This window comes from Zootoca vivipara, chromosome 5 (genome assembly GCF_965207765.1).
Source record: "Zootoca vivipara chromosome 5, rZooViv2.hap1.1, whole genome shotgun sequence".
In the NCBI taxonomy this organism is placed as follows: domain Eukaryota; kingdom Metazoa; phylum Chordata; class Lepidosauria; order Squamata; family Lacertidae; genus Zootoca; species Zootoca vivipara.
In genome coordinates this window covers 36,295,649-36,322,860 of record NC_142588.1, presented here as the reverse complement: position 1 = coordinate 36,322,860, position 27,212 = coordinate 36,295,649, and the positions used below count along the sequence as shown (strand labels likewise).

The 27,212-nt window shown below is 42.0% G+C and overlaps 2 protein-coding genes across 6 annotated transcripts in view; one reads left to right on the top strand and one right to left on the bottom strand.

The window, feature by feature from the left end:
• The first annotated feature begins 462 nt into the window (after positions 1–462).
• LOC118096249 (vertebrate ancient opsin) lies at positions 463–6,812 on the top strand. The gene is made up of 5 exons (XM_035137803.3): positions 463–1,202; positions 3,945–4,155; positions 4,236–4,353; positions 5,042–5,281; positions 5,812–6,812. Exons 1-5 carry the CDS (start codon positions 836–838, stop codon positions 6,040–6,042), a joined length of 1,167 nt encoding a protein of 388 aa, XP_034993694.1. The 5' UTR covers positions 463–835; the 3' UTR covers positions 6,043–6,812.
• Positions 6,813–21,008: 14,196 nt separating this feature from the next.
• The window catches only part of CFAP46 (cilia and flagella associated protein 46), an 84,030-nt gene continuing 77,826 nt past the window's right edge, over positions 21,009–27,212 (bottom strand). For all 5 annotated transcript variants that reach the window (XM_060274838.2, XM_060274839.2, XM_060274840.2 and 2 more), the window contains exons 57-61: positions 27,089–27,201; positions 25,954–26,035; positions 24,774–24,910; positions 23,527–23,610; positions 21,009–21,679 (exon numbers count right to left, since the gene is read on the bottom strand). In XM_060274838.2, the coding sequence (XP_060130821.2) occupies positions 21,549–21,679; positions 23,527–23,610; positions 24,774–24,910; positions 25,954–26,035; positions 27,089–27,201 (547 nt within the window). In that variant the 3' untranslated portion in view covers positions 21,009–21,548. The remainder of the gene's footprint in view (positions 21,680–23,526; positions 23,611–24,773; positions 24,911–25,953; positions 26,036–27,088; positions 27,202–27,212) is intronic.

The following is a 27,212-nucleotide window of genomic DNA, read 5'->3' as shown; positions in this document are numbered from 1 at the left end:
CGAAAAGGTCCGAGGAGCATATTTGTTCCCTCTAGAAATCAGAAATCATTTTATTAAAACAAATTGATTGAATGCACTGCTGGAGGAAAAGGCAACAGACATTACAAAAAGTAATGTCAGTGTCACCTCTATGCAATGATTTACTTTAAAAATCAAATTTTGCCCAGAAATTGCCACAATTTAGTTGTAGGCATTCGGTGTCGCTGCCTTAATGGTGCCAAAGAGGTTTGTTGTGCCTCATTATCTACCTGCCCAGGTATCAATCCAATTGCCTTTGTGATGGTGTCTGGTCATCCTCCTTTCCAGCAGATCTGGCAGAAAGAAACCTCCACTCTGTTCCAATTACAGCTGTGAGAGAACAGGAGGAAGGCGTTTCTCCCCCCCCCCCCCCCGGGCTAATGAAGAGAAGGTTCCTTCTCTCTAATTCTCGAGAGCAGGCAAGGCATGTCTGCCCGAGCCTCCTCATCTCTCCCCTGCTAGAGCAGCTGCAGCCAGGGCCATCCCTGCACTGCTGTTGGCTGCCTCACTGAAGAATCACAAGGAGGAAGCCCTTTGCTCCTTTAATCTTGCTGGCAGGGAGACGGTGGCAGCTGCAAAGAGAGAAAAAGGAGGAGACCAGATGGCTTGCCAGAGACTCCCTTGCTTGGGCATGATCCCACCACAAGCACCAAACTCCTTTCCATTCAGAACTTTAGTTTGCAAGACTGCAAGAGTGTTGTTCATTTGTTTTTAAAGAAACCATACTATAAAGAAGAAATTCCATTTTAAGAAGATGACCGTGGTTGATTAGGTGTGTTGTGGCACACTTTGTGTTCTTCTGTGTTGAAAGACAGAAATGGATGGTCTGATGGGAGAACCTGAAAATGGATCCTTTCTGATAGATCCCCCAGCAAGTTCCTCACCTTTTGATCCGTTCTTGCAACCCCTGGACTTCATCGAACCCTGGAACTTCCACCTTCTCTCTGCTCTGATGTTCTTGGTGACTTCCTTGTCCCTCTTCGAGAATTTTACCGTCATCTTGGTGACTCTGAAATTCAAACAGTTGAGGCAACCTCTAAACTATGTCATCGTGAACCTCTCTGTGGCCGATTTCCTGGTCTCCTTGATTGGGGGCACAATCAGCTTCTTGACTAATCTGAAGGGTTATTTTTTCATGGGCCACTGGGCATGTGTGCTGGAAGGATTTGCAGTCACGTTCTTTGGTAAGTGAAAAGGTTTCTGAACTTCCCAGCCCTCGATGTTACACTTGCAGATGCGTTTAAATAACAGTGCAATCCTATGCATGCTTATTCAGAAGTCAATCCCATTGAGTCTTACTCCCTCATAAGACTGCATTGTTAGAGCCTGCAGGCAAAAGGGACCTGCTCACAGACATGTTGTACCTTGGGACGATTGCCGAGTTCTTTTGCGCTTGCTGTTACTGAGCTTTTCATTCTGAAGATAACACAGCAAGGTTTGCTAGCAGCTATCCATTTATGAGATTTAGCAAAAGCGCCTTTGTGATTGCTAATAGGGATTTATCTCTTTGCATATATTGGAAGAAATCCTGTGTGCTACAGAACCCAAACTTCAGGGTCAGGGGGAGGTATGAGGCATGTTTTCTTGGGGGACCTTTTATAATTTCAAGAGATAATGTTGAAGCGTGTCTCCCTGAAAAATAACGGTATTGTAACTCAGGGCTATTAACCAATTAAAGTGCTCTTCGTTGATTAAGTGTGGTGCTTCATCTGGTTAATTGGTCAATTACTCTGCATCTCAGGTCACCCAAAGAGGGCTCCTTCTGCTAGCCAATGAATCCTCACAATCTTCATATTCTCTGAACACACTTGCACCTAGCCTGTCAAATAGGATTCCTAGGTGAAATCTAGCAGTTAATTGGTTCTATCTTTGTGCTGTCCACATGGCTACTTCAGGGCAATTACTGTATGCTGGATTGCAAACATAGGAAGCTGCCTGTTAAGTGAGTCAGACCACTAGTCCAGTACTGCTTATGTTCCCATTGGGATTAAATTTGGGACTGTCCCATTTTACATAGATATATGTATTTCCAGTTTCTTCTCATGGTAATGCCATGAAGTTGAGGACTAGCAACTTAAGGCCACCAAGGGAACTTCAGAGTTGTATGGGGGCCTTGAACCCAGAATTCCTTTGCCCAAATCTAATATACTACCCACTTTACAACAGCACACTGGGTCTTGGTGATGGTTGTTCCATAGGGACCTGTGCTTCAAATTGCCTTTGGAAAGGGTCCTCTGACAAGCTATTTCCATCTGCAGGTCAAGAGCAATAATGCTTTCCTAGGACAATCATCACATCCTTTTTCAAGCACCCTCAGGGGGATGGCAATGGGAGGTCATTGTCCCCGAATCTTCTAGCAATAATAACACTGTGACTGCTGGCAAAGAGTGAACTCTTCCACAGTGCAGTGGTCCTAACAGAAAGCAAAGAGGTAAACAGCCAATGTAAATATAGCACCTATATTCTGTAATGCACATTTCAAGAACAGGTAGGAGGGGTTAGGAGAAGGTGGCTTGTGACAGGCTGGACTAGCCAGTGCCCCTAGGCTATAACTCCTGCAGGATGTGTGACTTATAGGGAGAAGATACTGGACTGGGGTAAAGTTATTCTTCAATCACTTCTCTATTTTGCTCAGCAGGAACATCTGCCTTCCTCTACTGTCACTGGAGCATTTCAGTGGCATATTACTGTACCTCCCGAACCACAACCTACCCCCTCTCCTACCATTCCTAAAATGATTCCTTGTAAAGGCTGAGCAGCTTGTACATGCTGAAAGGAAGCTCTGCTAACTGGGTGCATGAGCGACATGTGGTTGGCAGTGCTTCTCGCAACGTAAGGTTAATCAGTGCACAACACACAGAGTTTATGTATCTAACTGTTATTGGCTGATTGCATTTATATCCCACTCCCCCCCCCCCAAGGAGCTCGAGGTGGCATACTTGGATTTCCTCTCCTCCTCATTTAATCCCCACAACGTCTCTGTGAGGTAGGTTGATCTGAGAAGCAGGGACTGGCCCGAGATCACACAGTGAGCTTCGTGGCCAAGTGGGGAGCTGAACCCTGGTCTCCCAGGTCCTAGCCCGACACTCTAACCACATCACTGCAATGACTCTTTTTGTACATGTGTCCAGTGTAGGTTTCCCATTAGATGTTACAGACCAGTGCAAGCAGCCCAGCTGATAAGTTACTCACACTTCTGCTTTCCCTGTAACATCCAACAACCTCTCCCCTTGCATATGTCATCACCATGCAACTGAACTTAAGTTCCTTCATGCCCCCTTTATTTCAGCAGCATCATAAAACACAGACAACTCTCCCCTTTAGAATTAATGGCATTTTAAATGGGCTGAACTGTGCCAAATGGCTTCCAATCCTGGAAAGTTCTGTGAATGCAGAATTCTAAGCATCCCATTTCTCTGGGCGCTCTGCCTCCAATTCAGATCAGATGCATTGCCTTAGTTTTTATAGCCCCAGAAGAAGACATTCCAAGCAGTATTTGGCCACCCCCTGGGCTGAAGAAAGCAGGCAGGTGTGGACTAGCTGATGGCAGACTGAGGTGGTGAGAGCAGTGCCTCATTTGTCCTAAGGGACCAACCTGCAGATGGTCCCTTGTCTCTCTAGAAAGGAGAGAGAAAACCCTTCTGCTTTAAGCCCTAGAGAACTGCTTCCTGGCCTGACTTGGTACAGGAATGTCCATTTGATTGGGGATTTGAACTCAGATCTCCCTGGTCAAAGTCCAGCACTCCATCCAGTGGGAAATCTGTAGCTTTCTAAATGTTGGACTCCCAACTCTCATCAGCATGGCCAGTGGTCAAGGATGCTGGTGTTTGAAGTGCATCATCATCTGGACAGCCACAGGTTCCCCATCCTTGCAATATGTTACACCAACTTCTTCTTCCCCCTAATTTAGCTCATTCTCATTGCAGGAATAGTTGCCCTCTGGTCCCTTGCTCTGCTTGCGTTTGAGCGCTACGTTGTGATTTGCCGCCCCCTGGGAAACATGCGCCTCAAGGGGAAGCATGCAGCTCTGGGAGTAGCCTTTGTGTGGGTTTTCTCCTTCATCTGGACCATCCCTCCTACAATGGGGTGGAGCAGCTACACTACCAGCAAGATCGGGACTACGTGTGAACCCAACTGGTAAGGCAGCTCGGGGATGTGGCACTTGTTTGATAAGCCCTAATCCGGCAGAACCTAAAAACCTCGTGTGGTTTTTATAGGTATTCTGGAGACTACAACAACCGTACTTTCATTATTACATTCTTCACCACCTGTTTTATCCTGCCCTTGTTGGTGATTTTGATATCCTATGGAAAACTGATGCGGAAACTTAGAAAGGTAGGTGAGAACATTTGCAAGAGATACGAATCCCTCTGAAGGAGTGCTTTGGCGCTGGTGGGCTTTTGTGTCAAAGGGTTAGATTTTGTATGGATCAAGTTTTCAAACTTTGGGATCTTAATTAGTCATGCATATTGTGCACATCTTAGGCTGCGATTTGATTAGTGCAGATTCCTAGGCCAGCAGCGTGTTGAATATGTCTAGATGCTCAGCTGAGCAGCAGAAATCTGAACAACGTCACCTGTGCAGCTGATTCAGGGGGCTATTCAGGGGGATGTTTATGAGTACTGCAGATCTGGTGATGGCATTTCCATCATGCCGAGGGTTGTGGTGCTGCAGTATCTCATGTCATGCCACTCCCTTTTGCAAACAGTGCAATTTGTTTCAGCTTGGTTCATCTTAACAACAGCATCTATACAGTTGCAAGAATTGGCTGGGTGCCTGCCTAGGTTCAAAACACAGAGCTTACAGCACTCTCCAGCAGCAAGGAGAGCACAGGCAAAATACTCTTGGGCTTCAAACATGTGCTCTAAACTTGGAGTTTGCTTAGATATGTCCTCCCTGAAAACAAATAAACTGGGTCTAAAAAAATCCTACTGGTATCCCTGCTTGCAGATGTCATCTAGGTAGAAAGCCCTTACTTTGCTCATGCTTTTGACGAGATCTCCCCCCGCTCTCTCTTTTCAAGGTTTCAGATACTCAAGGCAGACTGGGCTCTACAAGGAAGCCTGAAAGACAGGTGACCAGAATGGTTGTCATTATGATCCTTGCGTTTTTAATTTGCTGGTCTCCTTACGCAGCCTTTTCAATCTTGGTCACCACCTGTCCTTCCGTCGAACTGGACCCTCGCCTCGCTGCCATTCCAGCTTTCTTTTCAAAAACGGCCACGGTGTATAATCCAGTTATCTATGCCTTTATGAACAGTCAGGTACTGCACACCTCCTCTTTGGGTATTTAAACCAAATTGTTTCCTAGTCCATGGGGAACATTTCTGGTTTGTTTTTTTCCATTCCTGTTTTAACAAATTGTTTCTGTCCACTTACGTGTTAAATTATTGCTTCACTCCCATGATTTATAACATCTTTTATTCAGCTTGTTATATGCGCTATCGATTCTGGCTTGCATTCCAGAATATATTTACTTCAGAGTAACTCTATTAAAATCAGTTGCAGGGTTTTAGAAAATGTGGGATGAGGACTGTCCATGGATATTGGCCACCATTCCCCTTTCTGGGAGAATCCTCCGATTTAGGAGATGATTAGGCTTGGCCCGTTATGTTGTTTTAGTGGTTCATTTTAGGCATGCGTACCTTCCTCTTTGAACATGCAGCATAGAAACAAAGAACTGTAGAATTGGAAGGGACCCAAAGGTTAATCTACCCCAACTCCCTGCAATGCTTTCCCAGGGCACCTCACATAATTTCAGCACAACAATAATTATTTGTGATTTCATTCCTAGTTCCGGAAGTGTCTCGTCCAACTGTTTCGATGCAGAGGCCAAGATATTGCCGACTCCAACGTGAACCCGATTTCAGAAAGGGCAGTTGTCTCACACAGCAAAAATGGCGGAGAGATGTCCACAGCGGCACCACCTCTTACTGTCTTCAGCCGGAGAAGCGAAGATGAGCAAAGCAGCTGCCATTCTTTTGCCCAGCTGACCATTGCAGAAAATCAACTTTGTCCAATGTGAATGCAACTCTTCAAGATGATGAGCCAGGGCTATTAACTGGGGATGGGGAACTTGTGGCTCTGTAGATAATGTTCGATTATGATTCCCCCTCCCCAATCCTTGACCGCTGGCCACACTGGCTGAGGCTGATGGGAGATGAAATCCGACAACATCTGGAGGGCCACTGGTTCCCTGTCCCCACTGTAAACCATTCCATTGTTAGCATTCATTTTCACAAAATGGCAGCCAACAAGAATGTCAAGGCCAATTGCTTAGCATGCTCTATTAGCTGGCAGCGTTATGAATCCATTTAAGCTACAATAATATGCACACTTACCTGGGAATAACTTGTAAGTAGGTAAACATAAGACTGTGCTGTTAGTGCTTTTCCCTCAAACGATTCTAATGCACATGCTTTAGCATCAACGTAACATTTGGAAGATACCATCTATGTTATGGACCTTAAGAAAATAACAAAGAATTGTTCATGGAGAGAGTTTACTACTCCAGAGTCTTAACATCACTCTTTATATTTTCTGTATTTCTTGTTTCACTGAAATTGTTTGAAATTGTTGGAATGGCATTTTGCTTTCCTTCTTCATCTACAAATGAGGTGGATTGATATTTTCAGAGGAGAGGAGAGTCTGAGGTGTAACAGTTTAAGAAATTCTGTATGTAACATAAACATGCCGTATTTATTTTTGCAAATACTGTTTTGTCATTCTGCACATCTTCCAAGGAGCTCAGAGAAACAGACTGCTCCCAATTTATCCCCACAACAACCCTGTGACGCAGGCTCAGTGATAAGTGACCTGACCCAAGGTGAGTTTCATGGCTGAGTCAGGATCTAAATCAAGTAAATCAATAAAAACACTTAACTGAGGTTCTGCCTCCCTAACATAAAGCCTGTTCCTCTCTGTTCATTGTTTCCCCACTGATATCAGAATGGAGATTGACCCACCACCCCAGCGCTAGGAGCCTTTGGGCGGGGGGGGGGGGGAGTCCCCAGTAGTGCAACTTACAAAGTCATCACCAAGCCTTCAAAAACTGGTGAAGTGATTCAGCACTCAGGAAGGAGATGAAGGCATTGGGAGAACTAAGTTTCGTTAACTCAGTTGTTTCCCCAGGCCACCCCCAGTCTCCCAATCTGTCTGCTTTAGGAAAACAACTACTGTACAGTAATGGGATTTCCTTCTTGCAATTACATGGACCTAGAGCAAGTCAAATGGTGTAGTAATTATATGTTTTTACTTAATCAAAACAGGGGCAATTTTGTTTTTGAAAAGTTATTTGGAGCCGGTTTCCATCTTTCTCCATCTCCCTACCTTTCATCCCCCAAAGTCCATGATTTCATCAAGTTAGGTAGCTCGGAAAGCTACATCATCGCTCAGCAGGTTTCTGCCAGGAATGGCTGAGCCAGAAACGACAACTGGTTACAAATGATTCTGTCATCCATGCTGTGTCTACAGTGTGTGTTTGTGTACATGTACACACACACACACACACACACACACACACACACACCCCTCTCCCCGATGCCATAAACAATTTCCCAATCTTTGACCATATGTAATTTTGAAATCATTTGAACGCCTGGAATTCTTTTCAAAACAATCCAGTCTTTAAACCGAACAGTGTTCAAGATCACCCTCAAACATAAGCTGACTAGGAATAATTTCATCAGCGATTTGAGTCACACACAACAACTCAATTATGTCCTGTTATTTCCTCCCCATTGAAAGGTGTGCCTGCTTTGCTCTTTTTCTTTAGTTCAGGATATATGGATCATGCAGAGGACATGAAGGCCACATAATTTACAAAGTCTGGCAAGAATGTTAATTGCATCAAGGGATAATTGGGCTAAGTGGTATATCACGGATGATGCTCACTGTTTCCTGTTAATAAATGGCGTTTTCCAGGATAGCAGAACCAAACTCACTTTGAAGAACCCCGAATTGCCTTAAATTCGAAGAATCATAGAAGTGTGTGTGTGTAGTGTAATTTGAGACAAACTCTCACCTCCTCATCAATGCAAAGAAGCCTTTACCTTTTCTGATTGTTCATATTTGTCAGAGTTGAAAATCCCCATTCACAACGTTAACAGAGCTGTAGAAGAATAGCAAGGTGTGGATACTGTTTCCGGTTTTTAAATTTCCATACTGTACTATACTACACTACACTACACTGATATGTTTAAATGTTTCTTTGATTGTCCTTGAATCTTCCTGCCACACCTTTTGAGATTGTCCCCCCCCCCCCGTTTCCAATTAACTGTTTAAGAGCACATTCGGAAGGACTGCAGCCCCGTTGTAGAGCACCTGCTTTGCATGCAGGTCTCAGATTCAAACACCAGCATCTCCAGGTGGGGTGCAGAAATACCCCCTGCCTGAAACCCTGGAGAGCTGCTTCTAGCCATTACAGACCCATGGAATGACTCCTGTGTATAAGGCTGTACACACAACACACCATACATTTAAAGCACAATCCCCTCCCGCAAAGAATCCTGGGATTCTTTTTTTGGGGGGGGGGTATGTGCTTTAAATGTATGGTGTGTACAAAGTGTAAGGCACTTTCTTGTTTCCCTGTGTACCAGTATAACAAAACTCTAAGCTCAATGGAGAAGGCGAGGGAGCCCTCTTGTGGCCAATTCAATATTTGAGTGGGGGAATACATCTGTCTGTCTCTAGCTCACACATGCGCTCACACACACATTTTCCCTTGTGTTAAGAATAATTTTCTTCTACAGATATACTCCCTCGGGTCAGCCAGTCGCAAGAGTGATTAACTAAAAGAAATCATAAGATGCTGTAGCAAGGATTAATATTTAATTATCTTTTACCTCTAGAGAATATGTAGAGTGATTAGATTAATTGCTTGTGACGCTTATTAGAATTACAATAGCAAGGGCTTGCATGGGGTGAAAGCCGAAACATGAGTGCTCAGAGGGCTTGTGGATATTACAGACTGGAGAACAAAAGTCCACTTAAGTACAGTGTTCGCATAGAAACAAAGCAGACATTGTACCTCCGCTGTTTCACTTGATGGATGAACATCATCATTAATTGTTATGAATTATGAGAACAATTTGATTCGTGCATCGCCTACACCAAAGCCTCCAGGTGGCTCACGGAACTTACAAAATCACAAACGCAATATTTAAAATGCATAATTGCATTTCACAGACGACATGAACAAACAACCTTCTCTGTTATATAACTTACACATGAAGCTAAGAAAAAGATGTTAACCCTAAAACTGTTACCAGTAAAACTAACTGAACTACTAAAAATTATTGAAACTTAATGAAAGGCCTATGTGTGTGTGTTTAGTTTGGAGTAAATGGTTATCTTTGGAGGTTATGGCTGCATCCGCACAACAGTTTATTCCATTTACTTGATGTTTCCCTAACTGCTATTTCCACATTATAGTTGAGCTTCTCATGATGTAAAAGCCACTTCTGTAGACATAAGCAGAATATCACGCAAGTTTAGCACTCTTACTGGAAATGAGCACTAAACTTGCGCTATATTTCTCTTTATTTCCAGAAGTGGATTTTACATTGTGTGGAAATTAATGCTTAAGGAAATGACAGGAAAAAGGAATAAACTGCCATGTGAATGTTACTTAGTCCCACACCCCCTCCTGGAAGAGAATTTCAGGCCCCACTCCAAGCCATAGCTCCGTGACACAACATCTGGCTTGCAAGCAGAAAATCTCTGCTTCCATCCCCAGCATCTCCAGGTAGGATTATGAGAGAGACATGCCTGAAGTCCTGGAGAACTACTGCCAGTCAGTGCAGACAATATTGAGCTAGAGGGAACAATGGTCCGACTTGGCACAAGGCATCTTGCTAACTTCCTCCACCTCCAATTTCACAAAGGGTATGGAAAAACCTGGGCGGTCATTTTCATTCAGGCCTGTTGAAAATGTCTCCTGTTCACAGTCTGATGTGAGCGGGGTTTCTGCTCACCCTCATTCAGAAAGCCCTTGCTGCTGCAGTCTCCCACAAGGCTTCTCAGAAAGGCTTCTTCAGTCCCTGGCTGAAGTCCCAGCAGCATCAGGGGAAATACAATGTTGTGAGTGTTGTGTGCAGGCGGTTTTCTCACAGGGAATTATGGGACTTGTGTGAAAGAGATGCTCATGTATCCTTCGTACATGTGAGCATAACAACAAAATTGCTTATTCCTTCTGCAATATTTTCCAGCAGATACTGGGCAATGTGGAGGGAGATCTCTGCCCTGCACCAGATTTCCTTCTGATGAAAACAATTTATTTGGTGAAGCTTTTCAGCATGAAGTATGAAGCTGATTTTATTGTATCCAGCTATGCAGCTAAAATCCAGCTATGGATTTTATCATTCTGTTATGCCCTGTTTCTGAGTGTTATTGTAATGCATTTTTAAAAACATTGCTAGTTCCCCAGAGCATTTGTAAAATGAAAGACAGCATGTAGTAATTTTTAAAAACAAAATATCTGTGAAGATGTTTCTGATATACATCCACTTGTTTTGATGAGCTTGAGATAAATTAGATCATGATCAGTGAAACAACCTATTCACCAGACCCTCCAAGTGTCCCTATTTTCTAGAGGCGTCCCAGATTTAGAGAAGCCGTCCCGGTTTCTGATTTGATCCTGGAATGTCCCACTTTTCCTTAAGATGTCCCTATTTTAATTGGAGAAATGTTGGAGCCCTGAGCCATCTGAAGGCAATCCTGTATAGGAAAGGTGTTTTTTTTAAGTTTAATGTTTTATTATGTTTTTATATATGTTGGAAGTGGGTAGCTTCCAACGTGTATAAGATGTGGGGGGTATAAACAGTAAAATTATCATTATGGAATGGGACGTCCCTATTTTCATCAGAGAAATGTTTGAGGGTATGCTATTCACACAAGTCTTTGCAATCAATTCAATCATTCCTCAGTAGCTGTAGCAACTGGATGCTCATACAAACACATAGTAGGACTGACTCATATAAGGGAATTGCCTATCACCAAACTTGGAAACAAAGAAACTGATATGTAATGCTACATAATTTGGTTTCTATTAACTTTTTTAACCCAGTATAGTACACAGCCTAAAATTAGTCTCCAGCTTTGTGAATGTAAAACACTGCTATGATTCTCTTCACTTATGCCTTCTACTTAACCACTAGCTTGTGTGTTTCACTTAAGGTTGAAAACAGATCTGCAGAACTGATGGTATTTATATTTCTTAATGTAGGGAATAAACTCTGTGTATGACAGATATTCCCTCAGTATGGTATTTTAATACTAAGCAAACAAAAAATAGTATAAGATTTATAGCAGCAAGGTGCCTTATTCTTTTTCAAAAATTGGATGATGACCTAATATTATGACTTTAGCATGCTAAAAAGTTGTGCAGTGGAGTGGGAAAAGAGCTCATACAGGGATACCACCCCATACATGCATGGTAGTGCTAATAGTCACAAGTGATATTAGCTTACTATTTTTTTTTAATATTTCTGATTACCACCTCAGTCATGTGACAAAGCTATAGTCAGTAATGGAGTATTTGATATAGAGTTCTGCCACATGACGAAGATGGTGATCAGAAATTGCACTGATTTACCAAGGAACATTTCGTGGCATTATGCACAATTTGCTAAATTAGCATCCTGCAGCTACAACCTCTTTCTGTTTCTCAAGTCGGTTATTTCATTTTAATGATGCAGCCTAGACAAACCAACTGACCTCCTTATAAATCTACCATGACATTAGAGGATAATTACTTTGTGTTTGTCTTTAAAGAACATGTCAATGGTAATCCATCACACGGCTTGTTTACAAGGGAAATCGTGCTCTCATTTTGTAGGAACCATACGTAATTGCTATTAGCAGTACTCTGCACTTAGAAGTTTGCACTGAGCTTTTCTATCCAATACTCTGCTTTAAAGATTTTGGCTGCTTCCTTTCTCCCAGGCAGCCGGGTTCCATCTGAACAGTCTCCAAAATGACAAAATGCTATTTTTTGTCCCCGAGATCAGTCTCTCCTACCGCAATGACATGGACAAAGGCCATTTAGAAATGGACCAAGACCATTTAGCAATGACCTTTGCTGAGGTAGATATTCTTTGGCAATATGAGAGTAACACATTGACACAACCTTCATTCAATAAAGCTGCAGAAAGCTTGAGAAGCAGAGGTGAAAGCAATGGGTGAGATACCCCTAATCATTTATTAACTTTTTAACACTGGGACATAGGAAGCTGCTTTTTTATGAGTCAGACCATTGCAACTCTGTATTGTCTACATTGACAAGCAGTGACACTCCAGAATTTCAGACAGGGAACATTTCCAGCTCTACCTGGAAATGAGAGGGATTGAACATAGGACTCTTGGCGTGCAAAGTAGATGCTTTACTACTGAGCTATGGCCCTTCCCAAAGTCCGGGCACAGAGAGCCTATGGTTGTGCCCACAAAAACTTCCTGGAGAGTGAAGGCATTAGATTTTTGCCTAGAAAACAGGCACTTTGGGTTTTATGGCTTAAATACATAAGCTTAGTGCTGATCAACTTTTCCCCCATTGCATGTTATGGACACTTTTTCACATTTGTTGCAGAAATGGAAAAATAATGGATGCCGCACCAACATTTAATAATACCATGGTTCATATGCCAATTTTAAATATCAGGGGAATACAGAGAGGCACTCTCAGTGCTTGTCTTGCAACTCTGGAGACCCACAAAAAAATTGAGCCTAACCATTTTTCGGAACTGCCTTTTGGGGACTTTGGCACAGAGGGGGACAGTAATGTTTATAATTTGAGTGTAATTATGCTGATTTTTTTATTATAAAAAACTTAATTAATATAAGGATCAATGCTCCTGTTCCTAAATCCTTTGGGGATGTAGAAGCTAAAAATATAAATTCTCTAGGGAATCCTTGCTGCAATTATAACCCCGGATGTTTAAAAACCAACATTTCTAAGTAGTCAGAAAATAATGCCCCTTCAAAAAAAAACAAAACTCTACTACTGCTTATTTTAGTTCTCAGTAAGAGGGTTTTGCTGGGTTTTTTTTATGGTATTCACACTGAAACCTCACTTTGTGATAGTCACAAAGAGTTAAAGCCTGCAGGAGAATTTAAGGGCTCTTTGGTAATTTGGCACATCAGTTTCATACCAGCTATTACTAAACTGCATCAAGATATTAATGTAGTCATCTCTCTTTAGTCTCAATGAATTGCAATAAAAATGTCAAACAGTTAGATTATATATGCCATCACAGCCGTATTTGATTGAGTAGAGCTGCAGGCCACGTCCCTTGAATCATACTGATGAAGAATCGGAAAGGCCTGGAGAACTCCACTGTGAATTTATTTCAGTGGGTGAGGCCATTTTACATTCTCACTGCCAGTAATACTGGTATATAAAAAAGAAGGGGGGTGGGGGCGGAAAGCCAATTACACAGCTGGACCTAATGGTCAGGGGTCCCTTTACCTTTACTGAACCCATGTAAGAAAGGACATCCTTTGATGTTAATAAAGCAGAGTAACATGCAAGCTAAATACACATGGGGCAAATTATTCTGTTGAAAGAAAATATAAACATTTAAGTGGAGGGGTAAACTCAAGGGAGTGCAGCTACGTGACTTTTTTTCCAGAGCAGGAGTGATGATGTCCTTTGCTAGAGAAGCGGGGTAATCCCTTGCTCTGATTTATTAGGTCTATATATTGCTTTATATGAAACGAAGTCTCAACGTTATTTGCAATATATTTTTTAAAAATGAACTAAAAACTTCATGAGAACATATTAAAACAATGCACAATACCAGTACAATTGCAATTAAAAGCACACACTAAAAATCAGATTAGCAACACAGTCATTTAAGATGTCTGTATGTCTGAAAATTTTTTAAACATTCTGACCTGGTGCTGAAATCATAGTGCAGTTGGTGCCAGGTGGGCTTCCCCAGGGAGAGCGTTCCAAACACAAAGGGCTGTCACTCTTGTCTGCTCACTATGCTTGGCACTTGTTTTGGTGATGGTATCCAAAGAAGGGCCCAGATGATGAATGTAGTCTAGGCTCGTTCATATGGTAAGATGTGCTCCCTTAGGTTTCTGAGTCATATAGCGCTTTGAAGGTCAAAACCAGCACTTTGAATTGAGCCCGGAAACAAATTGGCAGCCATCACAGTCAGGCTAGAACCAGAGTAATATGTTCACACCTTCCTAGTTTGGCGGCTGCTGCATTTGGTTCTAGCTGAAGTTTCTGAACTGTCTTCAAATGCAGCCCCATGTACAACATATTGCAGTAATCCAGCCTGTAGGCTCTCAGAGCACAGACAAGAAGCAATCCTTCTCTCTTCCAGACAAAGTCACAGCAGGGCCACTTGAAGCTGATAGAAGACACTCCATGTCCTGCGTTGGATGTCACTTCCTCCCCACGGCGGAAGGCGGTCCCTGTACTTCACCACTGAATTATCACCTTGTCCAAAATGGCCCTGAAAAACTTCTATCTTATCATAATAAGGAAGCTCTTACCAATCAGGTTAGGATACAAAGACTAATTTGCAAAGTTCTCTTATTTTCACCCAGCAAGTTACTCCAGTATGGCACATTTACAACACTGCAATTTTGTAATATCTTCTCGGAAAACTACCCATCACACAAAATTAGGCTCTTGTCCTTTAATATTATTAATAAAATTCAATCACGGGCCCCCTTCATTCACTTTTTTGAAAGGTTAGATAGGTTTAAGCAGTGCAATTTTTTCTCCTGCCGAAATATATTATGAAATGCCATTACTGTTGTAAAACCTAATTGATAATGTGATTTGTTATGTTGCTGAGACATAATTCAGAAAGTTATTTTAAAGGCTTTGATACATGAACAGCACTAACTGTTTAATATTTCTTGTGTGAATAGACACAATGCATCAGGTTTGAAAAAATGTGTTGCTGTGTGAATGAAATATTTCTGGAAGCTTTTATTCTTGTTGTTTGGGTTTTTGCCAATGGCTTTCTAGTGGAAAGCTCGTATTTTTTAAACTGTTTCTGTTAGAATGTATCCATCAGTCTTAGTGGATTTGTGTGTGTGTGTAGATGTGTTAACAGAAAGGAATAAATAAAGGTTTAATAGGTAATTAAAATATAGTAGCACATTTTAAAGAGCTTCATTTCTTTAAAATAAAGCTAAATTTTATGAGCAATATACTTACTTGTGGTACATATTTCTGACTTCTGCACCGTATGACCATAGCTGCCAAGTTCTCCCTTTTTTTAAGGGAAATTCCCTTATGCTGAATAGGCTTCCTCACGAGAAAAGGGAAAACTTGGCAGCTATGCGTATGACCCTGCAAAATGGTTGGCTTTAAATTTACGTTCAGGGTATTTTTCAGAATAAGTGTTAACAATAGTTGTATCTATTATTTGGAGCACCTTAGCAAAATATTTCATTTTTTGTAGGTTTACAATATTCATGGGACTCTTAAGTAGAAGCATTGTTTGAGAAGTTATTTCTGAAAGCCTTATGTAGTGGCTATGATTTTGAAAACATTTACAGCTCAATCTCTTACTTGTCTGTTCAGAAGTAAGTCTAGACATAATTCAATTGGGCTTACTTCCTCCCAGATAAGTAGTTATAGAACTGCATCTTTACACAGTTATGATTCGAGTGATTTCATGTGCATTTACTGCAAGTCAATAGACATAGTGTCAGGTCTATTTATGTTAGTGGACTAATCAAAAGGAATGTTGAGCATTCCTATGTTGAGCATAGGCCTGGGCGATATATTAATATATCGCCCAGGTCCGGTATTGGGGGGAAAGGACCGTGATGACAGCTTCACTCAACGGTATATCGCTGGTGAAACCATCACCACTCTTGAGTCCCTCTGCCTTCATCGCCCAGAGCGCTGAGGGCACAAACTAACTGGGAGCTGGAGGCAGAGGAACTCAAGTGGTGGTGGTTTCAGCAGCAATAATACCGCTGGTGAAACTGCCACCACACTCTCTCTCATTGCTCTCCCGTCCCCAGTGGAGCCTGACCAAGGAGCCCCAAGTCCCCTGCTGGTCGTGCACAAGTGGCAGGGGACTCGGGGCTCCCTCAGCTGGGGGCAGGAGCCTTTCCACCCGCCAGGTGAGCAGCTGGCTGGGGTAAGCTGTATTGGCTTCAGCCTGCGAGGCGCTGGGGTGAAAGCACCTCAGCTCCCATGATGAGAGTTGCAGCAGTTTTCCCCGGCACCTTGCCAGCTGGGGCCAATGCAGCTTTTTTCAACACTGCAGTTTATTGCCAAACGACAATTTTTGGCTGGCAATACACAGCAATGTTGAAAACCCAACATTGCCCAGTCCTAGTGGAGCACCACTTGGGTGCTCCTTTTACAGAGACTTCACTGAAGACTTGAACTTCAGCACAGCAGGTTCCATAGTGATGGCCACCAGTTTGGATGGCTTTAAGAGATTCATGGAAGATGAGACCAAGGCTACTAGCTATGGTGACAATCTCCTACCTCCACTGCCAGAGGCAGTATGCCTTTGAATTCCAGTTGCTGGGTATCAGAAGTGGAAAGACTGCTATTGCACACAGGTCCAGCCTGCAGGCTTCCCATAGGCATATGGTGGACCATCATGAGAACAGGATGCTGGAACAGGTGAACCTTTGTCCTGATCCAGCACGATTCTTATGTTTTTAGGATGCTTTAGGGGAGATTCCTGAATTGCAGGAGGTTGGACTAGATCAGTGTTTCCCAACCTTGTGCCTCCAGCTGTTTTCAGACTACAATTCCCATTGTTCCTGACCACTGGTCTTGATGATGGGAGTTGTAGTCCCAAAACATCTGGAGGCACAAGGTTGGGAAACACTGGACTAGATAACCCTTGGGGTCTCACTTAACTCTACAATTCTATGTCATTTTGGGCTAAGACACAATCAATCTGTGTAGGGTAGGGTGTTTACTGAGAAGCCATAAAAAGGCTAGTAGATATATCACCGACAAGCAGCATTTCTCCATTTGCTCATCCCTGGGTAGTCTAATGAACTTAAATCAAATAATAAATAACATAGAGAGCTAAAAATGTGTAAGTCAGTGTTATACAATGGTTTTTTTTTTGCAATGGTGGTGGCAGTACTTCTTGGCCCCATTCAATACTGGGCATTACTATCTGCAACTTTCTCAATTATGGATGTGCTAGTCCTTCTAGGATGGGATCCCAAAACTGATCTTTTGGCCCCATCTATGACAGAGACGGGACGCGGGTGGCACTGTGGGTTAAACCACAGAGCCTAGGGCTTGCCGATCAGAAGATCGGCGGTTCGAATCCCCGCGACTGGGTGTGTTCTCGTTGCTCGGTCCCAGCTCCTGCCAACCTAGCAGTTCGAAAGCACGTCAAAGTGCAAGTAGATAAATAGGTACCACCACAGCAGGAAGGTAAACGGTGTTTCTGTGCGCTGCTCTGGTTTGCCAGAAGCGGCTTTGTCATGCTGGCCACATGACCTGGAAGCTGTACGCCGGCTCCCTCGGCCAATAACGCGAGATGAGCACCGCAACCCCAGAGTCAGTCACGACTGAACCTAATGGTCAGGGGTCCCTTTACCTTTACCTTATGACAGAGACAAGGCAAAGGAGGGCATGTGCTTTCTATGGATTTGGTAACTACATAAAAAATTATATCACAACAGGACGCATAGCGAAGTATTATTCATATTCTTTCTTTCTTTTAAATTCTCAATGTGCATTTCTAGACATTACAAATCTGGGTCTTAGATGTTGCAGTAGTGGGGTACCTTTTAGCTGGCCTTTTTATCTATTCAAGATTTTCTAGATTGTGTGATACTATGTGTGCTTTCTACACTACCTTCACGAAATATAAATTCCAGGCATTTCTGCGTGTTCCCCTATTGTATTACTGACAAACATTTCCAGTATCTTGTGCTCAAGAAGTCAAGATTCTCAGTCTGTAGTTTCCTGGATCTGGACATTACTCTTTATCAGTGCTTTATGATAAAGTAGGGCTGTCAGGCCATGAAGAAATTTTTGGACTTACTCATCCATCTTTTTGACAGAGGATGCTGACGTAGTTGCCAAGGCCAAAGCATCTATTATACATGGGAACATTTTGGGGGAAAACACTTTGGAAGATTAAATATTTTGCACCAGCTGCATAAAGAAAACGAACATTTGCAACCTTTCAAATTAGCTCATTATACCTTGATGTTAGGCCGACGGACAATCACCCTTAATCTTTGCTTGCCTGATGCCTGTTTTCTTCATCACTGTAGCGTTTATTTTTTCCTTTTAAAAAAATACAAAAACCACTATAAGCAGCCAAGACACAAACCTCTCAGATGATGAGTACTGTCTGTAACCTGTTGCTGAAAACCTATATTCTTTTCCACCTTCTCATTCTGTGATGTTGCTTGGCAGCATGGGCATTTTTATTGGGCTCACCTACATTTTCAAGGAAGCTTATTGTTCATAGTTCTGGAAGTTGCTATTGTCTCTCTGTGCATGAAGAAGTAACATCTGCCTTCATTAGGAACACAAGGAGCTGCTATAGTCAAACTATTGGTCCCTCTAGGTTAGTATTGTCTACACTGAGTGGCACCAACTCTCCAGGGTTTTAGTGGTATTTTCCAGGCATTCCTGGAGATGCTGGGGACTCACTATGGGACCTTCTGCATGCAAACCATAAGCTGTACCTCTAAATTATGGTCCTTTCCAGGTTTTTATTTTGGGGGCAGAAACATTTGAACAGGAAACATTGCCAGGAAACGTTGTTTCTTCCTTTTCAGATGATAGCCACAATGTTCCTTTACAAATGATTGAAGCTATTTCCAAAAAACATTACATTGCAAAATAATTCAATTAACTTGAAAACAGAAACAAGGGAAAATATCAAAATGAAATGATAACATAGTGATGAGCAAAAGCATGCATGCTTCCAAGATACATTATTTTATAGTGGAAGTTCATTGGACTTCCCTCTTCTGATAAGCTGGCTTGTGGGGGGGGGGGTCCTGTGGAAAAGTGAAAGTGCACTTATTTATATCCATGGATGAACTTTCAAAAAGGAATGCTACAGATGTCATGATTTCTTAATACTACGCCACAAATCCTTATCAGTTTCTAATTAACTTTAGCATAGCAGGAGAGCCAAGAATACTATTTTTCGGTGACATGTTAATGCCTTTAAAATGAACACAAATAATTTATCGTGGGGAACAGGCATGCCTGGATTGCTAAGAAAGAAATATTCAGAACTTTTGGGAGATTAAGTGGTAAATGGATTTTTGCAATTTCTCTTGATGTTATGTTTTTCCTATTAAACCCCAGGAAACAGAACAGTAAAGAAAATGCAGAATTTCCATAGGAGACTGTCTCTAAGATATATGTTGATTTAAAGTTAATTTCAAAACTTTGGCTGATATCACTGCAGTTCACAACGTGTGGTTTTATATTCTTTAAAGCATTACAAGAAAAATAATGAACAAGATTGCCAGTAAAACAGCACATTGGCTTGGATCCAGAGAAGACCAATAGGAGTTCCAGTCATACAACAGGGTTTGTCTACCTTTTTGCTGCAGCTATTCCTGACAGGAGAGATGGGGGAGAAATTAGATGCAGTTCAAATTTAAAGGAGAACCTACTCAATTAAAACCCACACTTCTCCACATTTTGTAATGCATTTGGCCAGGTAATGTGCATCTGGCCAGGCAATGTGTACAAAAATGCACACACTAGGGTAAAATGTGAATTAAAATGCATATGTTCATGAAAATAACATTTGAAATGCATTATATTAGGGGGAATTGCTGTGCAAAAAAGAGGTAATATTCCATACAAACATTAACAAAAATTTCAGAGTGATGGGGGAATGTAGAGAACAAAACTTAAGACTGGAATAATGAGAAAGTGAAACTGGCAGATTCATCTATCCTTACCTGGCAGTCAGGGACCCTTCAGAATGGTGCTTGATGCATTGCGAGAGTGCTGCAGTTTCAGGGGAGAATCAATGGAAATTCAGCACCCCCTTCTTGTGTCAGCAAAAGTGACTTGCACTTATACAAGTGGCTTTCTAGATCTCACAAATATCTTTAAGACCCTGACTGCGATGGAAACGCCATTGATTAGTTCACATTTCAAGTGGCAGCAGAACTTGGACCAAACACTTTAGATTCTGAGGCAGGTCTTTCCCAGTCCTGCAACCCGAGATCCTTTAACAGCAGATGCTCAGCTTCAAATCCGAGGCTATTTGTACATCCAAACACGCATTCTTCCACTGAACTGCAGAAGCACCCAAGTAATACAGCAGAGCAATGCTATGGCTTATCGACTGTATGTTACAGTGGTACCTTGGGTTACAGACACTTCAGGTTACAGACTCCGCTAACCCAGAAATAGTACCTCGGGTTAAGAACTTTGCTTCAGGATGAGAACAGAAATCATGCGGCGGCAGTGGCGTGGCGGCGGTGGGAGAAGAAGAAGAAGAGAAGAGTTTGGATTTGATATCCCACTTTATCACTACCCTAAGGAGTCTCAAAGTGGCTAACAATCTCCTTTCCCCTCCTCCCCCACAACAAACACTCTGTGAGGTGGGTGGGCCTGAGAGACTTCAGAGAAGTGTGACTAGCCCAAGGTCACCCAGCAGCTGCATGTGGAGGAGCGGAGACGCGAACCCGGTTCCCCAGATTATGAGTCTACCGCTCTTAACCACTATACCACACTGGCTCCATTAGCTAAAGTGGTACCTCAGGTTAAGAACAGTTTCAGGTTAAGAACGGAGCTCCAGAACAAATTAAGTTTTTAACTCGGGGTACCACTGTATTTGTAAGTTACAAAGTATACATCATTTTTGAAAAAGTATATGTATCCATCTATGCAAAGCAATGCTTCCAACAGCGACATGTCTTTGAAAGTACAATGACTGACATTTCCCCCAGAACTGGCCTTGTATTATTTTGGTTGAGAAACAAAGCCTTAAACTTGAATGCAGTGATTACTCAGATAAATGACCCACCACACATATGTCTAAACCCAACAAGCACACTTTATTTGTAACCTCACATACATGATATTTACACAGTTGGTCTGCTACTGTTGATATAGATGGTTGTACGAATGGTTACTGAAGCAGCATGCTTCTGTTTTATAGAAGCATACAAAACTGGAACAAACGGGTGCTTTCCCTCCTAGGTTAGCATACTAAACTTGTTTTGAAATATAGTGTTGCGACCGCTAGGTGTCAGTATAGTGCTATTTGTACAGCTAATAGTACTATGGCGGCATGTAGTAGTGTCACACACACAATTTAGCTTGTGAGTACACATAAAGGGGAAAACAGGCCTCAAAAATCTGCAGTGAAAAGTCCTGAGCAATTGGAAACGTTCAATAGCAAAAAAACATTTGATACATATTTAAATTGAAAAGAGCCACTAAGCACAGCTCAAACTTTTATAAACTCTTTTTTTATCAAACTACAGTAAAAATAGTTTTACTTCACAATCTATCCATATATAGATCCCCATATTTCCATACTTTCCATATTCCATAAAGAAATTGGTTGTGAATCACACAAACATCATGTTGGGCAACCCATACAGAACGGTATTACAAGCTGATGGCTGTGGGGCAGGATGCACTAGCCCACCGGGACTTTCTCTCTGGTCTTCTTTCTTGTCCCCAGCGGCATCCAACTCCGCTAGAAACACAGTTCAGAACAAATAATTAAAATTTTCTTTTAGCTATAGAGATATTTTAAAGAAACAGAGCACGATCCTGTTCAAGTTAAGCAGTTTTAAGCAAATGCTTTTAATGGAAGAGTTTTAAACATGCACCCAACTTTCCTATTGACATCAAATGGATTTAAAGGGGCTTAACATTGGCTGAATGGTGCCCAGAGTTTTAAGGTCTACTTGCTTAAATACCTGTCTCTTTAGGCCTGTTCAGGTGCTACATATAGTGGAGAAGGAGAACTCTTAACATAGTTTTAGTCCTGGACTATATATACATTACCATATATGGATATACACTTGCCTATCCATATATTCATTTTTCATATAACAGTGTTCAGAAATCCCTGAAATCCCCAAGAATGTAATCGGATCTAAAATTAGCCCATAAAATAACCCAGTGACCAGAAACTTTGCTAAAAATTAAAGAACTGTCTGAATTAAATGCCACAAAGCTAGATACTATCAAAGGGTAGCTAATCCTAATGTTAACTGTTGGGAAACCATCTCTTCTACCTGACAGAGGAAAATATTATTGGCTACATACATACTATAACTTTAAAGGCACTGTAGTTTACCCCTTACAGAGAAACTGTTACCAGCAACTCTTAACAAACTACAGTACTCAGAATTCTTTGGGAGGGGGGGGGGGGAGGAAATGTGCTTCCAACAACCTTTGACAGCAAAAGGCTTCCCCGTCTTGAACTTACAGAAACCTCTGGTTGCCGGTGACAAGTAAAAATTTCTGTTACAAATATCTAGTCATTTCCCCCAGGGCAGCAAATAAAGGTTTGGGCAGCAAATTTTAATTAGGAAAACAGAGAGCAGAGATGGCGTTAATCCCCCTTCCCTGGTGCCCAAGGACTGATTTGGGATCCCTATGTCTGTTATTAATTTCTTTTCAACTGTGAGAGAATCTAATTCTGGATCTCCTGTATCACATTTAGCTTGGACCTTTGAGTCCTTTTTTGTAGTAAGTAAATCAGAAAAATGTTGGCATTACAGCTGCGTATAGAAATATAATTTGGTTATTTTGATGGCTCAGCACAAACCCAGTATTCAGAGGAGCAACTTTTCTTAGCACTGGAGCTATGTACAGATATGCTCCTTTGGGGAAAAACAATACCTTCCTTATGGGAGACATTTCACTCTCTCTTTTTCACACACACACACACACACACACACACTTTTAAATATATGCATCTTTCAGTATGTGTTTTTTTAAACCCTGCTTGGTGTCTTCAAGGGATGCAGGTGGCACTGTGGTCTAAACCACAGAGCCTAGGGCTTGCCAATCAGAAGGTCGGCGGTTTGAATCCCTGTGACGGGGTGAGCTCCCGTTGTTCGGTCCCTGCTCCTGCCCACCTAGCAGTTCAAAAGCACGTCAAAGTGCAAGTAGATAAATAGGTACCGCTCCGGTGGAAAGGTACACGGCGTTTCCGTGTGCTGCTATGGTTCGCCAGAAGCGGCTTAGTCATGCTGGCCACATGACCTGGAAGCTGTCTGCAGACAAACGCCGGCTCCCTCGGCCTATAGAGCGAGATGAGCGCCGCAACCCCAGAGTTGTCCGCGACTGGACCTAACGGTCAGGGGTATCTTTACCTTTACCTTGGTGTCTTCAATATGGGGTTAGCAAATTGCTTAGATGAGAGTGATACCATTTCTACTAGCAAGCTCAGCAGTTTTGGTGCTTGTAATATACAATATAATGGCATTTTAACCAACTAAGAAAATGGTGAGAAGAAAATGGTATAAGATTTTGATCTGTTCACACTTCAATCTGTGTACTTTTATTTTAAAAATGTTTAAATCTTACTTTTAGGAGGTTCATCCACAGCACTCTTACTCCTTTGAAGAAAACGAACAGCCTGTCCAGTTGTCTTGCCTACTCTGATAAAATCTGCAAAGAAACACAGTACAGTGGTACCTCGACTTACGAACAACTCAACAACCAAATTTTTCGACTTACGAATGGGGCAAATGGCCGCGCGCTTACCGAAAGGAAACCGCGGCGGTTTTAGATAGGGATTTTTCGACTTATGAATTTTTAGATAGGACTGCTTCGACTTATGAATTTTTCCGTTTCCAATGCATTCCTATGGGAAATCGCGTTTCCAATGGTGCTTTTCGACTTGCGAATTTTTCAACCTACGAAGGCGCCTTCGGAATGGATTAAATTCGTAAGTTGAGGCACCACTGTAGTTTTATAATTGAACACACTCAAAATAAAACATGGAAGCAGAACCTGCAGTTTTCTTCTACATTTGCAAATGTATTAACCAGAGTTAGGTGCATGTAAGTCCACTGAAGTCAATGGCTTTTTGAAATCCTGTGGACCAAGCTATACTTCAGATTATTTACACATTTAAGAAGTGAGGTTAAACTGGTCACATGCGTATTCAAGAAAAAGCAATACTGAATCCCTAATTGGAATGTGTTCCTTATCAGATCAAGGTCCTGCACTGCCTTCTTGCTAAAAGTTGTTCTCCAGCTACTATTTGCTGTAAACAGTAAGTACTATTTGGGACAAATAGCAGCTGGGGGAGTTTTGATAGGAAATCAGCCCAAGGCACAAATCTGGATTGGGAGCATGTTCCCACTGCTCTAGACCCCCAAATGTCCCTATTTCCCAGGGACAGTCCTGGATTTACAGGAGCAGTCCTGGTTTATGATCCAATCCCAGAATGTCCCACTTTTCCTTAGGACGTCCCTCTTTTCATTGGAGAAATGTTGGAGGGCATGGTAGGATATCCCTATTGTCATCAGTTAAGTGACCTGAACTAAGGAGATAAGTAAAACCTTTAGTATAAATCTGAAGGCAGCCCTGTATAGGGAAGTTTTAAAATGTTTTATTATGTTTTTATATATATTGGAAGCTGCCTAGAGTGGCTGGGGTAACCCAGTAGGGCAGGGTATAAATAATAAAATGATGATGATGAAATATCCCTATTTTCATCGGAGTATAGAAGCTTCATTTGTTCACATCTAAGCATGGTCACTAACGTCACCATTGAGAAGAAAAGCATTAGGCTCAGCTGTTTTATGAAGTTTGCTATTACACACTTTCACATAAGCTTTCCATTTTTGTTGCATTCTCTTCCAGGGACGTATACCATTGGTTAGCTATGACAGAGCGCACTCCAACAAGGCTCAGAGAGATTGTTGTCTCTGTTGGCTTTTCCAGAGAGAGGCGTGCAGAGCTAAAAAAATAAAATAAAAATATGCAATGAATGGCATTCTTGAATGACCTGAACAAAAGAGACAAAACCCGTTCATTCAAATTTCATCAGTTCACAAGAATATAATGTGAACGGCATTTTTCTTATTTTTTTCTCACCAGCATGTCTGGCATTAAATATTTTATTTATTTTCTACAGTATCTTTATAGAGTTCTCTGGGTGTCTTACAATAAATAAGTTTAAAAACAATTTAAATACAAATCACCACCACCACCACCACCATTTTATTTGTATGCTGCCTTTCCATAGTTAAATCAATGCTCAAGGCGGCTTACAACGTGGCAAGAATTGCATAATTACCAACATAACAAAAGTCATAAACAATAAATAAAACACATCAAAAGGTACACAACCAAATGGAAAACAATTTCCACATAAATAATAAAATCTAAAACTAAAAATGCAGCATTAATATCACAATTTAAAATGACATAGATAAAAAATAAAAGCAATTAAAAAACTAAACAAAACAAAAAACGGAGCCCTCTTTGCGCAGCAGCAGCAGCAGCAGCAGCAGCAGCAGCAGCAGCAGCAGCAGCAGCACTCCTTTATGGAGCCTGTCAGGCCCCACCCCAAGCCAGGTGGAGAGAAGCAGGGCATAGAACATATAGGGACTGTGGTCCTGAGATTGGGTTTAGCTGGCGTTTAGGGGGCGGACAGAAGCAAAGCCTGCTCCACTCTGGTCTGCTCCCTTATCACACCCACGCAGACTGGCCGGTTTGAACTGTGTGGCGGGAAAGACCCACCACACCGGGGAGGCTGGCTGGCTAGCATGGCATTGCTCTCTGAGGCCCAGAGTCTGCCATGATGGGCTGCAATCATCGCCCACCCTGGGACTGTGTGAGCGGCCATTCTTGACAGCAAAGAATGAGGAATTTAGGATGCAATCCTATGCACTCTTTCCTGGGAGTAAGTTCCATTGAACTCAGTGGTGCTTACTTTGGAGTAGAGGATGTATAGGACTGCCTTGCACACAATGACTTTAAAACTTATGCCGATCTTACCTTTTAAACCCATCGAGGTTTATCACTCGTGCAGTACTTGGTTTTGAATGCACGAGGTCTGAAAGTATCACCAACTGACACTCTGTGGGAAGGGAAACAATAATATGAATGTTAGCGTTTTGAATCCAAAGATACATGAGCAGAAAATTGCTTGTCTAACAAGGCTTTAATATCCCACATTCCTCACTGCAAACCCCTGTGAAATTATCTAAAATGGTATGGTGTGGGCAGTGGAATTTAGGCGGAAATTGGGGGAGGCAGTGATGGACATTGGGAACCCCAAGTTTCAAGAAGTATTTTAAAAACCTTGATAAAAGACCTTAAGGGAACAACTCCCTAACAGTCAATAAGGACTGAGCGTGCTCAGTGGTTGCGGAATGCTGATCAACCAGGGGTAGATAACAGAAAAGCTGGTGTGGTGGCTGTGGAACAAAATGTAGCATGTTGAAGAAGCATGGCTGATGGACTGGAACAGTGAATGGGAACACTGCAAAGGGCCACATTTTGTTTCAGGTCACAGCCATTAACTGCTATGTTTGCCTTGCTAGTACTGCCATCAAGATGTAATAAAACTGTGCAGTGTTGAACAGTCAGTTGTTAAGGCACATCATCCCAAGACCACTCCATGGAACAGAAATTCGCTCCATTATTCAGAAAGTGCGCCTCAAGGGATGACCCCCCTCAATACAGGGTTGTAAGTACCCCATCTAATGTAAATCTCATGCTGTGGGAGATACTAGTGGCTCCTTTCTGACACCTTAAAATTCCCAGGCCACATGAGAGAGGCCCAATCTGTGCCTCCCTCCTCCCTACATCAGTGGTGCTCCTATTCCAGAAAGACAAAAGCTGACAAGGGGATGACGTGCAATTTGGGTGCCTTCCACCTTGCCCAAGCTTCTGATTTTACCTATACAGTACTATGTAAGAAGAAACCATGCTTACAGCAGCTTTTGTGTTAATAATGTAATTTGCACAGGGACCACAAATTAAATCACCTTCAAATGACAACTTTTGCAGAAAGCTGATCTAACACTTGTAATAACATAACCAAATATTTCAATCTGAGTACTGTAAATAGAATTTTGTTATGATCTGCAAGGAAAGCAAACAGCCTTTTTCAGCTTCATAAAATCACCTGGGAGATTCATAGCAACTAATCTTTCAAGTAACGTATATAAGAGAAATCTTGCCAGTCCAGAGAAGATAAACGCACTGCAGTTATTCAGTAAGTGTTCCCAGTCTGCTTGACTAAAAGGGGA

Coding starts and splice junctions, on each gene's coding strand:
- LOC118096249 (XM_035137803.3), top strand. CDS start 836: ATGGATGGTCTGATGGGAGAACCTGAAAATGGATCCTTTCTGATAGAT. Junction 1,203..3,944: donor ATTTGCAGTCACGTTCTTTG/GTAAGTGAAAAG, acceptor TTCTCATTGCAG/GAATAGTTGCCCTCTGGTCC. Junction 4,156..4,235: donor ACTACGTGTGAACCCAACTG/GTAAGGCAGCTC, acceptor TGGTTTTTATAG/GTATTCTGGAGACTACAACA.